Here is a 14,002-nt window from a genome sequence, read left to right as displayed (position 1 = left end):
TTCTACTCACAGTAAAGTCCCTGAAGACCAGGTTTCGAGACCCTCTGCGAAGGGCCATGAGAGCTGCGCTCGGGTGATTCACGATTGCTTTCGGTGCTTTCGGAGTGCTGCCTGCCGCTGGTGGAGTCCTTAATGACACATCAAGCAGACATCATTTAGGTTATTGGTCAATTATCGATACACTGCTTTTCCCCAGATATTGATATGCAGTATTTCTGGTTTGTGTAGTTCTCTGGCCCCGATCAGGCATCAAGTTGGAGACAGAAAGGTGTACTTACTGGGAAGAAGTCTGATTGGGACTTTGCGCCTGCTGCTCCTCTAGTTTGAGTGCAGCCAGTAAAGCCTCTCGAGAACAGTGCTTGTCCTGGGAAAGAACACGTTTGTTATCATTTCATGCTGACGTGGTGCTATAAAGAGTGACTCCCTGCATGACCAGTCACAGAAGAGGAAGCCTCACCTGTAGATGGGTGATGAAGGACAGTCTCTGCCGGGGAAAAGGTTCACAGCCCTCCCATTGACAATGCCCTGCGTACACGCCTTTTCCACCGTGTTGCGTCGCAGCGTGGTAAAACACCCGCGACGGCGTTTCAAACCACCTACAGGAAAAAGGACAAGTAGTCAGCGGACGCTCAACAGCGGCTCGGCCGAGGACGGTTATGATCGGCGGCCTCGATGGACGCGTACCGTTTACAGGACTGCCACAGACACTTGAAGTTCTGCCCAGCTTTCCTGCTCGGCTCCGGTGGCGCTGCAGGGCTTTGCTGTGCTGAGAGGTGTGGGCTGTGGTTACCGTCTGGAGCGGGCTGGGACGCGGGGGGCGGGGTGACTGTCGGCTGTGGGACAGTTGGAAACAATATATATGAATTAGCATGAAATAAACGTTTTTTCATTAGTTAGGACTTTCGGTTACAAGAAATTAAAAGGACCACTGGAACTGTTGGCTGAGATGTAACCAGGGCCTGGCTAGTGGCACAAGTTGCTCTCTCAGCTGCTTTGCTCTAGGAGGTGGGTATCGGTGAGAGCCACATGGTCTTAACTGGCCTCACCTTCTTAACCTCCAAACAGTAACTCACAACTTCGTCCACCATCTTCAGTTGTGCACAAACGGTAACTCCTACGCAGGAACAGCATTCCACAAACGACTACTTCATTAGATTCATTTTTGCTTCTGATGAAATAGTTTTGATCAACAAGTTGAGCTTTGCTGTGCGTGTACATCTGACGGCCGGTAGCCTCCGCCTTTAAACGATTTGAGCATGATATCTGTACGTTTCAGTATTTAGAGATCAATGAAGATGAATCCATCGTTCCTTCAACCATTGACAAACCTCAGAGTAATAATAACAAAATAATAAAGTTCTAATGGTTCTCAATTTCAAAAGTCTTCTCCTATACACATGCCACTTATTTTTGGAAATAATAAATGTACACACACGTGTTATCGTTTGTTATTTACCATATTTATCTATTATTTCACTATGTTAATTGTTTTTATTATAATTTTATTCCGTTTATTTGTTATTCACCTGATTCTGATAGTTGTGGTTTTAAATATGAATAGCTATCAGACTAATAATAATAATAATAATTCACTACACGTTTACCATCGGGCCAGCTGCCCCTCCGTATTCTTGTGGTAGGCTCTGGTGTAACTCCACTAAACTGACTTTGTTCAACTTTGTTATTTGACACACCATAATGCAGTAATATACTACTGTAGCATACCAAACTATATTGTAATAATAAATTAAAGCAGTGGGAAAATATTTGAAAAACAATATTCTCCTCAACCTGCAGAAAGTCCCAATTAGCCCATAACCAAATCAGACTTCTTCCTTCCATCTCAGAAACAAACAGCAATTTGAGTGCCAAGCAAATCCTTTTCCCTAACTGCACAACTTTGGTAATTTCAAGTTATTGTGCGATTTAAGTCCAACACTAAAATGTTACACATCTAGAACATAATGTGCTGCTTCAAATTCAGTTACATAAGCGTGTTATTCAGAGTCAAAGCCTGGAATCGTATTAAAAACATACCCTGTAGTGGTGGTGTAGAAATGAGTTGCCTGTGTTCTACCAACAGGTACACAAGAATACACAACATGCCATGAGCCTTTTATACGTCACGTTTTAGTGTCTTTTGTGGCACCATGCAGCTGTGACTTCATCTGTTCCGCAGCCAAAGGCATACGCAAGTCATTAAGGCAGAGGGCGTGAAAAGAAATGGGAGGTCATAGTGTTTTCAAGTTACAATGTGGCCTACATTAAAAAAATAAAGCGACTCTCAAATGATAGCCGCATCTCAACTAAGACCACAGAGCGTGACCACAAACTGCAGCTTTCAGCCGGTACAGCTGCATTCTGTTTTAGAACAATGTTTAAAATGTCTTGAGATGTTTTAACATCAACAGTCCAAAAATGGATCGATTACAGCTGCCTACAACAAAACACCATTCTGGCTGGATATCTGACAACTCCAGAAGAGGCATTCTGGTTAATGAATATAATATATACAAATATAAAATTAATATTTAAAGACTTAGCATATGTTTCACGGTAGGAGACGACTCCAACTTGTCTGCTAGACCGTTAAGTCAACATAATGTGAATATATTTGATTACAATGAAAATACCACCAGGGCACAGAATTAGCACCATTTACCAGTCAAATGCAGGTAGATTTGCATCACTAACAGGCTAGAAAAAACAATGGTAATCTATTGAGTGGCTGGTAATGTGTTAACATTCACTAGGCATTTGGCCGGTGGACAACAAAAGGAAAAAAGGAATTTGTAAATGAGTCAAACATAGTAGCAACAGACAATGTACGTGACCGCAAATACTCACTCTGATGTCAGCCATGCCAACAGAAGGCCAGATAAATACAGCTTAGAGACTAACCCTCCCATGACTCACCGTCGAGCCAGCTGCCAGTGTGGGCGGGCAGATCCTCTGCTGAGTGGCGTTCTCTATTGCTACTTTGGCTACTGTGCTTGGGTCTGTTCCTGCCGGCACCGCCACCATAGTGGCACTGCTGCCGGCGTTGTTGGGGTCACTGATGGTGACGATCCGCACTCCCACTTTGTTGGGGATCCCCGAGGCCGCCCCGCTGCGGTCCTCGTTCTCGGCGGGCCTCTTGAGACCCCGGGCCTCGGAGGCCACTCCGTTTGCGGGAGAGGAGGCGGGACTCTGGGAGGTAACAGTGGAGGGGAGGGTGGAATTGGGGAGCAGTTGTTGTCTTAGCGCAGGCACGCCGTGGCCCGGCCACAAAGGTCCGTTGGTTAGTTCCGAGGGAGGCCTGTTGCCGACTGCCTGGGGTCCGTTCGCCAGGCGCTCGGCCTGCTGGGCTTTGGCAGTGTCCTGCTGGGAGGGAGGCGGACTAGGAAGAGACGGGTCTGACCCGTGACTCTTCTCAGAAGGGCCCATCTCCCCGTTCCCCAAGTACTGTTTGGAAGCAATGTGATTTGGAATGTTTTTGTTTAAGTTGCTGCCACTGTCAACCCGATCAAAGTCACACACCCCATTGACGAGAGTCTTTTTGGCCTCGGGGTTGCCCTCAGGAGGGGTGTTTAGGCTGGAGGAGAGGGCCTGCTTCCCATTAGCAGGGTGGCCCTCTGTAGCTGGGCCATTGAGTGCCCCCTGGCTGTTCCCTGAGTGGTATGGAGGTAGATTAGACTCCATGCACTTCCGACCATTTAGCAGCTTGGCACCTGCCGTCACATCGCCATTACTGGTTTTTCCGTTGGAGTCTCCTTCTGCCAAAGACGAGTTCTCCATCACCTCTATCTTCCTCTCATGGATATGCAGTCCCGTGGTGTCCTTGGCCTCCTCCTCCTTTTGACAGATGATCTTGTCTCCTCTGAGGGGAGCCGGCAGTGGTGGTGGAGCCTCAGGGGCGTGGTGGGGTACTAATGCAGTAGAGAACGGAGGAGGGGGGACTCCCGGAGCCACAGCACCCTGGCTGACAACGGCAGCGGTAGAGGTGGTGAAGCCAGTGGTGGGGACCACGGTAAATGTAACTTGTCCAGTTGCCGTGGGGCCGATTATGGTAGCTGCCCCTGTGCTACTTGTGGAAATGAGCTGGCCTGGCAAGAGCTGGACCGTCTGGAGGGCTGGAGCTCCTACAGCGGGAAGCTGACCAGGAACCAGCTGGACATTGAGCTGCTGAGGCTGAGGAGAGGGATTCTGGGTGCTGTAGCTTGTCTGGTAGATCACCTGCGGACTAGGCGCCATCGTGCTGTTCGGAGGGGGCACCTGTGGAGCAGGTAGGATGAGCTTTCCTCCCGGAGTAGATGGCCCTCGCTTTGGAAGCAGTAGCTGTTTGATCAAGCTGGACTCGGTGGAGGTAGGCTGAGAGGGGGGAGTTTGGGAAATAAGCTGGAGTTGCTGTTGATGCTGCTGTTGACGTTTCATGGACAGTGCGTGGCTGACAGTTTGATTGGGCTGGACCTGGGTGTTGGAATGAGAAGCAGGAGGCGGACAGAGGTTGGAAGCAGCTCCGGGCTGCCCTGCTATCTGGATAGTCTGGGAGCCGGAGGGGTTAGCAAGAACGATCTGGTGTATGGCAGGGGTGTAGGCTGGGTTCTGCTGGGGGTTGGGACCGACTATTACGAGACTCTGCGACTGCGGTTGTGGCTGAGGCTGCTGGTTGGGAGTGGCTATCATGGCCGCTGGTCCACCCGACTGGCTTGGTGCTGGCTTGGGGGCGATATTCTGAAATGTGACGCGTGACCCCTGGGAATTGGTCACACCTGCGATACTAAAAGCCAGACCACCCCCTGCCTGGGTGAAAGAAGAGGGTGTCGATACCGTAGCAACACACTGAGGCTCCGCCTGGGGAGCTCCACCTTGAGGCCCAAACAGGGGAGGGGTTTGAGGCAGGGAAGGGTGCTGGGTGATCGGAGGGCACACGCCGTGTACCCTGGCGGTGAGGATGTGGCCCTGTGGTACCTGCTGAAATAGCGTGACAGATGTCCCTGTGGAGAGCATGGGGGAGTGCTGCTGAGCAGCAGGGTTCTGGGTGGCTGACATCGGGATCTGGACCACTGGACCTGGTTGAACCGGTTGCTGCTGCACTGCTGCCAGAGGATTTGGTGGCAACTGTGGAGAAGCCAGCAGGGGCAGCGGGTGACGGGAAACAGTCGGATGGCTCGCATGAGGAGGGTCCTGTGCAGTCAAGGCCATGGATGGGGCGGCACCAATGGTGCTGAGGCTGGGGCCCATCACCCGGACGAACTGGGGTCCAAGACTGGGAGGCCCGAGAGGTAAGCCTGGTTACACAAAACGCACAAACGGAACTGATCAGATCCAAGATGCTACTTAAGTTTCAATGTTCTAATTTTGTTCTACGAAGACTCTTTTTTAAATCGAGTTGGTCATGTTTAATGTTCTTGAATGTACTTTAGATGCAGCAAAGATAAAGTATTACCTTATACCTTACCTCTTCCATGTCATATTTACATTTTTATAGACACAAAACTGTCTTCTGTGATTAGTTTCACGAAATGTGATACAGCTTAGAAGACTTCCTTCCTTCCTTCTTTTCCTCCAACTGTCTTTAGGTTTTAATATCTACATCTTGTCTGTCCTAAACAGTATCAAAACCTAATGCTCAAATGTATTTGAATGAAAAAGCGTAAACATGATTAATTTGACTAGTTCTACCTGGAGGCGGGGCCTGAGGGTTGCCGGGAGCTTCGTGCCGGGCTGCCGTAGGTGTTGGAGTTGCTGCCGAATTCTGCTGCTGGGGCTGCTGATAGTATAGCTGGATGGGCAGAGGGATCGCCCTGCGCCTCAGCCCTACCAGGAGAATCTGAACCTGACCATTGACCTTGGCCTCCTCTTGCCGCCGCATTGTGTGGTTGGGAAACACGGTCCTGTGGGGGCAGGGGGAGACGCAGGTTCAGCACAAAAGGGAAACGTTCGCTGGCATCTTTGAAGCTGCAGAAAACAAGTTCAGAATCTAATTGGACGTAAAAGCATTGGACAGGATGAGGAGGAAACGGGACTGACCGAAGACATTTGAGGAAGCCTGTTGAGTTTAAGATGTTGCTTCTTCCCATTTTACTACACGTGGCCAGGTACTCTGAGTACATTTCTGATCGAGACACGGAGCCCTCTGGGTTTGTCTCAAAGTGTGCGTTTAGCCTGTTGGAGAGACAAACAACCGACTGAGTGGTTAATACACAAGCCAAAAAAAAACCATCTGAACTGTATTTTTCTTCAGGTAAAACATCAGAATAGACATCTTTAGGTGACGTAATCTTACCATTGCAGTGTAAATTTTTCCCCGTCAAGTTCAACAATGCCAGGTGGGGGTTGGGTGGATTGGACCGGTACCCTTGTTACTGAAAAGACAATAAAAATTCAGGTTCATGTTCCGTATAGTTGTTTTAATGCTCAAAATAAGGGAATATGGAGAATTTGTCAACGTTTGTAGTACTCCCCCAAAGTGTCCACTAGATGTCAGCAAACTAATAACCTTGCAGCCCTGTGGAGCACACTGACAGCACAGGGATGGATACTGCCAAGGTTTGGTGGGGTGAGCCCACGAAGGGACACCTGTTCATTCACTACTGGGGCTGCAGTGAGAGGACTGGAATCTGATTCCTTTCTCCGCCCCCCATGATGTAAGCAGGAAAACACTTAAAAAAGGGAGGGCAATCTAAAACTTAATAGATGTTAATCTTCTTGGTGGTCTTCAACTTTAATCTCATCTTTTTCATCAACTTCTTCAGACAGGAAAAGGTTCAAATATGGAAAACCACTCGACTCTGGCCGCCCTGATCATAGAAGAATTAAGAGATCAGTAAATTGCCAACCCTTTTGTACAATTATTCTGCATAAAAGAAATGATAAACAAACTGATGCATGCAACATCGTGCTCCAATGGCTCCGCAGCAACAGGTGAGTTATTATAGATATTGACAGATGAGTCAAACGCAGACCTTGTTCAGCCATTCATTGGGTTTTTGAGTCCCACCCCTTAAACGTAGACTGGCCAATCATAGTGTAACATCTTCACCCGGGGAGGTTGGACGGAGATATACATTTAGAAAACAATACGTTTTTATAATGTAAAAGCCTGTAGCACTAACATAAGTAGAGTACATTAGCACATTTCAGATTTCCAGAGGACCATAATGAAAAACATCCAAAGCTATGTTTATTCCCTGAGAGTGTAGCAAAGGTTCAAAGTTGACACATGAAATCCCCCCAGCGGCGTGAGAGATCACGTGTGACGGACAGACACTCACCAGGCACTGCTGCTCCCTGCACGGCTGCAGGGACCTGCTCTACCAGCTGTGGTCGAACCTCGGCCGCCTGGTCAGCGCTGGCCTGATGCTCAATCAATCGCACCGCCGTCAGGGCGTCGGGTCCAAACGTATGGAGGTCAACCGATACCAACCGCACCAACAGGTCTGACCGGGGAAAGAGGAGAGAGAAGACAGCACACAAGGATCAGCATCGAGGAGCCTGGTTACATATCCGCCATTTAGCGGATCAAAGAAATGCTTCAATTCTGCGTCGAAAAACCAAACCAAAAGATAAGTAGGCGAGTCATACCTATGCTATGGTTGACCGAGGCGATCTTGCTGCAGGGAATCTCTCCGAGCTGGGCCAGCAGGTACAGCACCTCCAAGGAGGCCATGAGGAGCATGAGGTCCGGCAGCGTGAGGAGCATTATTACCTCCCGGTATGAGTCCTGGTCAACGTACTCGCAGATGAGCACGCCGTTGTCCTCTGCCTTGCTGAGGTTGCCCAGGATTTCCATGGCTAAAACGAGATTCACGTTTAACTCAAGAAGCTTCACCATGCATACTGAACGCGGCGTCACCGTAGTGGCCCGCCAGATAACTCACCCCTCATTTTGAGAAACCTGTCCCTCGACATCAGACATTTGGTGATGGTGTGAAAGATCAGATGAGTTGTCCGAAAGTCTACGGGATCCAGCTGGAGCTACAAGGAATTCAGACAAGATTCATTTAACGATCCACAACATCTACCATACAGATTAGAACCCCACATTTAAACACCTATGACAATGAGACCTCACATTGTTATTGTTTATTTAGCAGGGTCAATGCGGGTCAATATAATATACCAGATATAGCGAGAATCTAGTTTCCATATAGTCCCTGGGCGGAGGCTGAACCAAACAAAAGAAAGGCCCTGTTGCTATATTGAAAAGCTGCCAGCTGGCCACAAGCCAAATCACAGTAATTCCATTGTGATGTTAATGATTTGTGTTCTTGCGCACAACATATAGGCAACCAAAGGGTGCTCTAGTACTAGTTATGTTACAACAGAAGGCTTTTCCATATCATATCTGAAGAATGTGCTAACGGGCCTAAACCCGACCATCCAATTAATGGCATCAAAGGCTTAACCGATAGTATCAGGTACCCTATGCATGCAGTTTCTAAAAATAGACGTTGGCTCATCTCTATGCATCTCATGACAATAAATGTGAGATCAAAACGCAAGCGAGTCCATGTGATGCATTTCTCACTCTGATGGCTAATATTTCACCAACATTCTCAACGTTGGCCTTTGAGACCACGTTGGACTAGAAGGTTTGACATCAATGTATATCTGCAATAGCTAGAAACTGTGATAATTCATGGCCAAAAAAATAGGTTAAACTTGATCTGAAAAACCCAATGCTTGGTTGTGACAACACATCATCTGGCAGACACAAGTAAATCAGATATTTAGTTAAGTTTTTCAAATAAGCAATCAGTTGCAAGAGAACCACAAATGGGGTTTGGCAACGCTGTAATAATGTTGTATTGTAACCAGTTGGATTTGGAAGTAACGTTACCCCAACACTGCCCAGCAGATATATTAGTTCTTCCAGCTGGACTTGATAATTTCATCATGAAAAAAAATGTTCACAAAATCTCAAAAGAGAAGAGCAGATGAACAGTTAAATCCATTATTTACTCTTCTGCTTTTTGGTTCTGTAAAGACTGGGAAGAAAAGAAAAATTAAAAGGCCGAGCATTGCTTTAGCGATAGCCTGATTCACACCTCAACAACCTATGGAGGAATCCAGAGCGGTAGTTACTGCTGCTGGGCCACAAATGGACAAATGCTGGTCAGTTAAATCGTCAATGACCACTGAATAGACGGTTTACGTTTCCTTTAAATTAAACTTATGTCAGAGATGAACTAAACTGCTCCAATCCAGAAATGGTGGCTAAAGACGAGACTGTTTACGGTGTCACAGTAACTTCTATTTGGGAACAAATCTCCCTCGGTGGACACTTAGGATGTTTTCACTGAACTAACCCAAATCAACCATTTAAAAAAAGAAACCAGTATGACGCTTTTTGTTTGTTTGTATGCTTCTTATATTTGACAACAGTAAAACACCGGACCAACCTCGGCCGCCACGTTGCCCAACGTGTCAAGTCCAAGCTGTCGGAGTGAGATGAGGTTACAGTGGGCACAGAGCAAAAGGAAGCGCAGGCACGTTCGGTTGGCCGCCAGCAGCTTGACGTTGGCCTCCTCGAAGGAGAGGTTCCGCAGGATAACGGCGATCTGCAGGACCCGCTGGGACTCCATGTCGCTGATGCCCTGGTTCCGCGGCGGGTGGAAGAGGCTCTGCCAGCGCTCCTCGCTCGACGAAGCGTCTGCAAAGAGAACTGTTGGTTCTTTTAGCGAGTCCGTTTATCATGAGCAGGTGGAACATTTCTCCAACTGGTTTGTTTCCAAATCTTGTCGTGCCACTGCTTTTCTCCTTGTGATCATTGCGTTTGCTTATTGGTACAAATATTTTGTAGAAAGAATGTGAAATAATAGTCGCAGTAAACAAAGCAAAGCACACGTGTTTATGTCACAGCATTGGAAGTGTTAATCAATACACAGCGGGAGCATACAGGAGTGTTCCCCTTGTATTGCTTCCTGTGGCTTTAAGCACCAAGTGTGTTTACCTTGTGCTGCGCTGTTCTTGTCCCAGATCAGCTCCCGGACTTCGACATCCTCCACCACCTCTTTCCAGAACTGCAGAAGAATAGCAGCTGTTAGCATTGAACAGATAATAACAATAATAATAATTCAAGCCAAAGCTCAGCAATTTGGTGTCCACAATGTAGATATACCATCGTCTCGAGCCCCGATACCTGCTGTAGTCACGCTTTCAGAATGTTTGGGCACTGAGTTGGTACCAAAGTATCGGTTCTAGAGACATCCCCACTTCATTTTCAAACTTAAAGCCTCCTGCTCCAACGGACACCGACTCAAGTGACATCACGTTAGGGCGTTTTTCAGACGTCGCAAAGCCACATAAGGTATTACACAACTTTTTTCCAGATATGCAGTAGCCGAACACCTCGAAACAGACATTGACATTGTTCCCCTTTAATCTAGCACCATCACTACTATATTGTTAATAACGAAAAAGTGCGCTATCAAGATAATCTGAGTAGCAGACCAGCCTTCCCCCAGACAAGTGTTATTGTTGAAGATAATTCTATTGGCTGACTGGGGACAAATAAAAACATGACTGCCTCTTTAATTGTGTGAGATCAAAGCAAATTAAAACCTCAATTGTGATTTAAAGACTGAGAAAGCTGCTCTCCGAGGTTCCTCTGTTGGGGAAAAACAAAACACAAGATCTTCTGACAATCTTCACACTTCGAAGAGTGAAACGGATGCCTTGTGGCTTGCTTAATAAAAGTCGTCTTTAATCCATCCATCCATCCATTTTCAATACCGCTTATCCTCATTAGGGTCGCGGGGGCGCTGGAGCCTATCCCAGCTGACATAGGGCGAAGGCATCTTTAATATCTATATATAAAAAGGCCAAACCAAGAGACGCATATAGAGGTCACACAAATAAAAGACTCTTATTCTACTTTACCCTGACAAAGTCCCGGGAGGTTTTCTCCTTCCAGTCCGTCCCGAATACCCCGGAGAAGCTGCCTAGCGCTACGGGAGGCAAAGAGGCAGGGTTAGAGAACCATCTCAGTTCAGTATTATTTGTCTCTTATGCCCTTGTTCTTCAATTCCCTCTTGATAAATTATGAGAACAGAGGGCCTTTGATACTAGAACAAAGAGGTGAGAAGGCAGCCAGAAAATTGGGCCTCGCGAGTAAAATGAAAACTAGGTTTTCCTAAATAAATATAGTTAAGAATTCATTTTGGATAGCTTCAAATCAAACTACAGTTTTCAACAGATAACGTACAGTCGTCAAAGACGCCGGCGTGGGCCAGCAGCAGCGTGACCAGTTTGGGGTCCTTGTCCAGCTGCATGGCATGCTTGCTCTCGTTGGACAGCAGAGTGCAAACGTTAACCGCAAAGTCCACTTCGTTGGGTAGACCCGAGAGGAGGGACAGCACCAGTTTGTTGTAGTCACACGGCGGAACGAAATCTGAAGACAGTCCATAGCTTTGGCGGAGATAGTCTGCAGGAGGAAAAAGAAAAACGCGTCTCAGGTTACTTCACATGTTCCATCACTAAAATCTGGCATTTAGAGGGCAGTGAGGAGAGAGAAATGTCTTTAACTTCAGGGCTGATGAATGGACGCACAACCACTACATCATTTGCTGGACACTTTTCAGAAGCACAGTTCCTTTTCCGGAATACAAATTAGTATTTTATATGAAAAAAATTATAGTACAAACATATAGATTTTCCAACATGTAGCTCATGAATTCAAGTTTGAGCACGTAACAAATCTCACATGTCTACGGTCATTTGGGCGCCTTTGTATTGCTCTAAAGACAAATTCTATGAAAAGCTTAAAGTGGATCTTCTCGAACAACCTCCCTTCAAAACAAGTCTCTGCTTTGTTTCCTGCTTCCTCTTGGCAAAGCAGCTCGAGGTGCACACGCCCCCGACTGGAGTGTGGAACCGAACGGGATCATGCCACGCTTAGAGTTTGCGCCAGCACAAATTTTTAGCTGCATGGGGACGTCCACATGGAATCTCCCGGGAGACGGGCGGACGACAATATCTACGTCAAGCAGACCATCGTAGAAAGTATGAATTGGCTTTTAAAATGCCGCCCACCAAAGCAGAAGCTAAACACAAAAGGCTTTAATGTTCATGTGAAAAATAAACCACGTTGGGAAATTTGGCCCGAAAACTCTTTCCTCTGGAGGAGATAAAGAAATGGAGCAAGCCTCGCTCACTGTAGAGGATTTTAAAAGTAATTGTTGCATCATGTGAATGTAGCAGCAGAGCTGCGGTGTGAAAGCCTTCGGTTGCCCTGGTGTGGCCGCTCACTGTAGCACCGTAGCCCCTGCACACCTTCCGCCAGTTTAACTCATTTTCCCTTTAACCGAGTTTGAGCAAACCAAATGGGGCGTAAAGTGGTTCGGCGAAGGCTGCCTTTTAGTCCAAATGAGCTTGATGAGCCGCGACTTGTGTGCGACCGAGGAGCGAGAATGTTCTCCAACTTTTAATTGGGTTCGTCTTTGACTCGGTCCAACTCCGTGATGGGCTTTCATAATTAAAAAAGACTTCTAATCCGAAATAGCGGAGAGGGAATCATGACTCAAATGGTATTCAACAGCTCTAAATGACAGATGATCCTGTCTGCGTTTCCGTCAACAAAGCTTTCCTCCCGTCCTGATTGATTTTCTGCCATCGATCATTTGTGTGCATAGGTTGTCATTTTTTTTTTTAAATTTGGTGCAGGATCTTTAGTAGACTGCTGCCCCTGGGAACCAATCGGGAAGCAGAGCAGAGTCCCGCTGAGTGAACTTAATTCCCATGCTATTGCCATCAGAGCGGCAATGGCTCCATTCAGAAACCTGCCTGCTCCGGCTGCAACACCTGCAGCGAGACAGAGGTCTGAAGTGCAACATTTGGCCGAGATGTCTTTGTGAGCGGAGTGGATTAAATGTTGTCACGGGGCCTACGATCCCAAACATGATCAGACAACAGGGAAGACTAAAGCTCAGTGGGAGAGATTTACAGACCAGCTGTCAAATATTTAACCATCATTGAACCAGCCAAGCCAACATTAACCCGGCCAAAGCTACATTGTGTCCTACAAAGTCCGACTCATCTGGGTAGTGAATGAGGGAAAACCTTTTCCAGCCCACGGTCACGTAGTGGAGTCACTCTGCTCAGCAGGCACACGGCTGGTTTGTGAGCGAGAACAGCCTGCGACTAAAAATAAAGGCTGGAGGCTCCGAGGGAGGAGAGCCAATAAGTGCTTCCCTCCATCAATAAACCGGCTCGGCGGACGGCTCCCATTCGCAGCGCGTGAGCCGGGGGTTGTCGGACAACACAGACGAGAGGTCGAGCCATGGCGAGCAACACTTTACGCTTTCAAACATAATGATCGTTACTGAGGGGCACTTCTTTGCTCAGGTTTCAAAAGTTACAAACCGGTAGTCAATACTTGTGTGCGTAGGCAACTTCAGAGAAGGAAAGAAAAGAGGCATTAACAATATATTTCACAGCCTTGATTCAAAACACAGCGGTGTGCGGCGAAGGTGAGAGCTGAATGAAATGATGTGATGAATGTGGAAGTAGAGGAGTAAAAACGGCAAAAGGCTCAGCTGTGGCACGGGTCCTCGGCCAGGTTAGTAAAGAAAAAATGAATAAATACTCCAGACTTGTCTTCTGTTTCTGAACAGGGGATTGGGCTGCTCAATAGTTAGTGTTGCAGAGTAACTCGAGCGCCTCAGTGCTTCATGAAAAAAGATGAGACAAATAGCCACGAACCAGAGAAAAACTTAAGAAACGATCCCTACAAACAGAAACAGTTATTCTTACCAGTTTTAACTGAACGGAGAGAATCAACCTCAACTTGGAAGGGCTGCAACAACCAATCGATAAAGTTGATCACATCTGATTATAAAAGTAATCGGCAACAGAATTGTCGATTTGTTGAGTCTATTTTGTTGCAAGGCCGTGTCGCAAGTACCTCTCTCCCTCTCGCGTTTTACATTTCTCTTTTAAAAACAAAAACAATAAATTTGTACAGCTCATTTTCTATTAAATAAAATAGAAAAAAAATACCCATTTCAGTTCACTGTTA

The 14,002-nt window shown here is 46.9% G+C and overlaps 1 protein-coding gene across 4 annotated transcripts in view; it reads right to left on the bottom strand.

Moving 5' to 3' along the window:
- Positions 1–14,002, bottom strand: part of arid2 (AT rich interactive domain 2 (ARID, RFX-like)) — a 30,327-nt gene that overhangs the window by 2,310 nt on the left and 14,015 nt on the right. For 3 of the 4 annotated variants that reach the window (XM_034526604.1, XM_034526603.1, XM_034526605.1), the window contains 15 exons: positions 11,192–11,410; positions 10,867–10,934; positions 9,938–10,007; positions 9,387–9,649; positions 7,863–7,959; positions 7,567–7,776; positions 7,257–7,421; positions 6,269–6,347; positions 6,013–6,147; positions 5,665–5,876; positions 2,917–5,270; positions 685–833; positions 458–596; positions 279–364; positions 11–128 (listed from right to left, as the gene is read on the bottom strand). In XM_034526604.1, the coding sequence (XP_034382495.1) occupies positions 11–128; positions 279–364; positions 458–596; positions 685–833; positions 2,917–5,270; positions 5,665–5,876; positions 6,013–6,147; positions 6,269–6,347; positions 7,257–7,421; positions 7,567–7,776; positions 7,863–7,959; positions 9,387–9,649; positions 9,938–10,007; positions 10,867–10,934; positions 11,192–11,410 (4,364 nt within the window). The remainder of the gene's footprint in view (positions 1–10; positions 129–278; positions 365–457; positions 597–684; positions 834–2,916; positions 5,271–5,664; positions 5,877–6,012; positions 6,148–6,268; positions 6,348–7,256; positions 7,422–7,566; positions 7,777–7,862; positions 7,960–9,386; positions 9,650–9,937; positions 10,008–10,866; positions 10,935–11,191; positions 11,411–14,002) is intronic. The other variant, XM_034526606.1, reaches the window with a different exon arrangement.

Source organism: Cyclopterus lumpus, chromosome 23 (genome assembly GCF_009769545.1).
Source record: "Cyclopterus lumpus isolate fCycLum1 chromosome 23, fCycLum1.pri, whole genome shotgun sequence".
NCBI classification, from domain to species: Eukaryota; Metazoa; Chordata; class Actinopteri; order Perciformes; family Cyclopteridae; genus Cyclopterus; species Cyclopterus lumpus.
The sequence above is the reverse complement of the archived record's forward strand: the minus strand, read 5'-3'. Positions and strand labels throughout refer to the sequence as shown.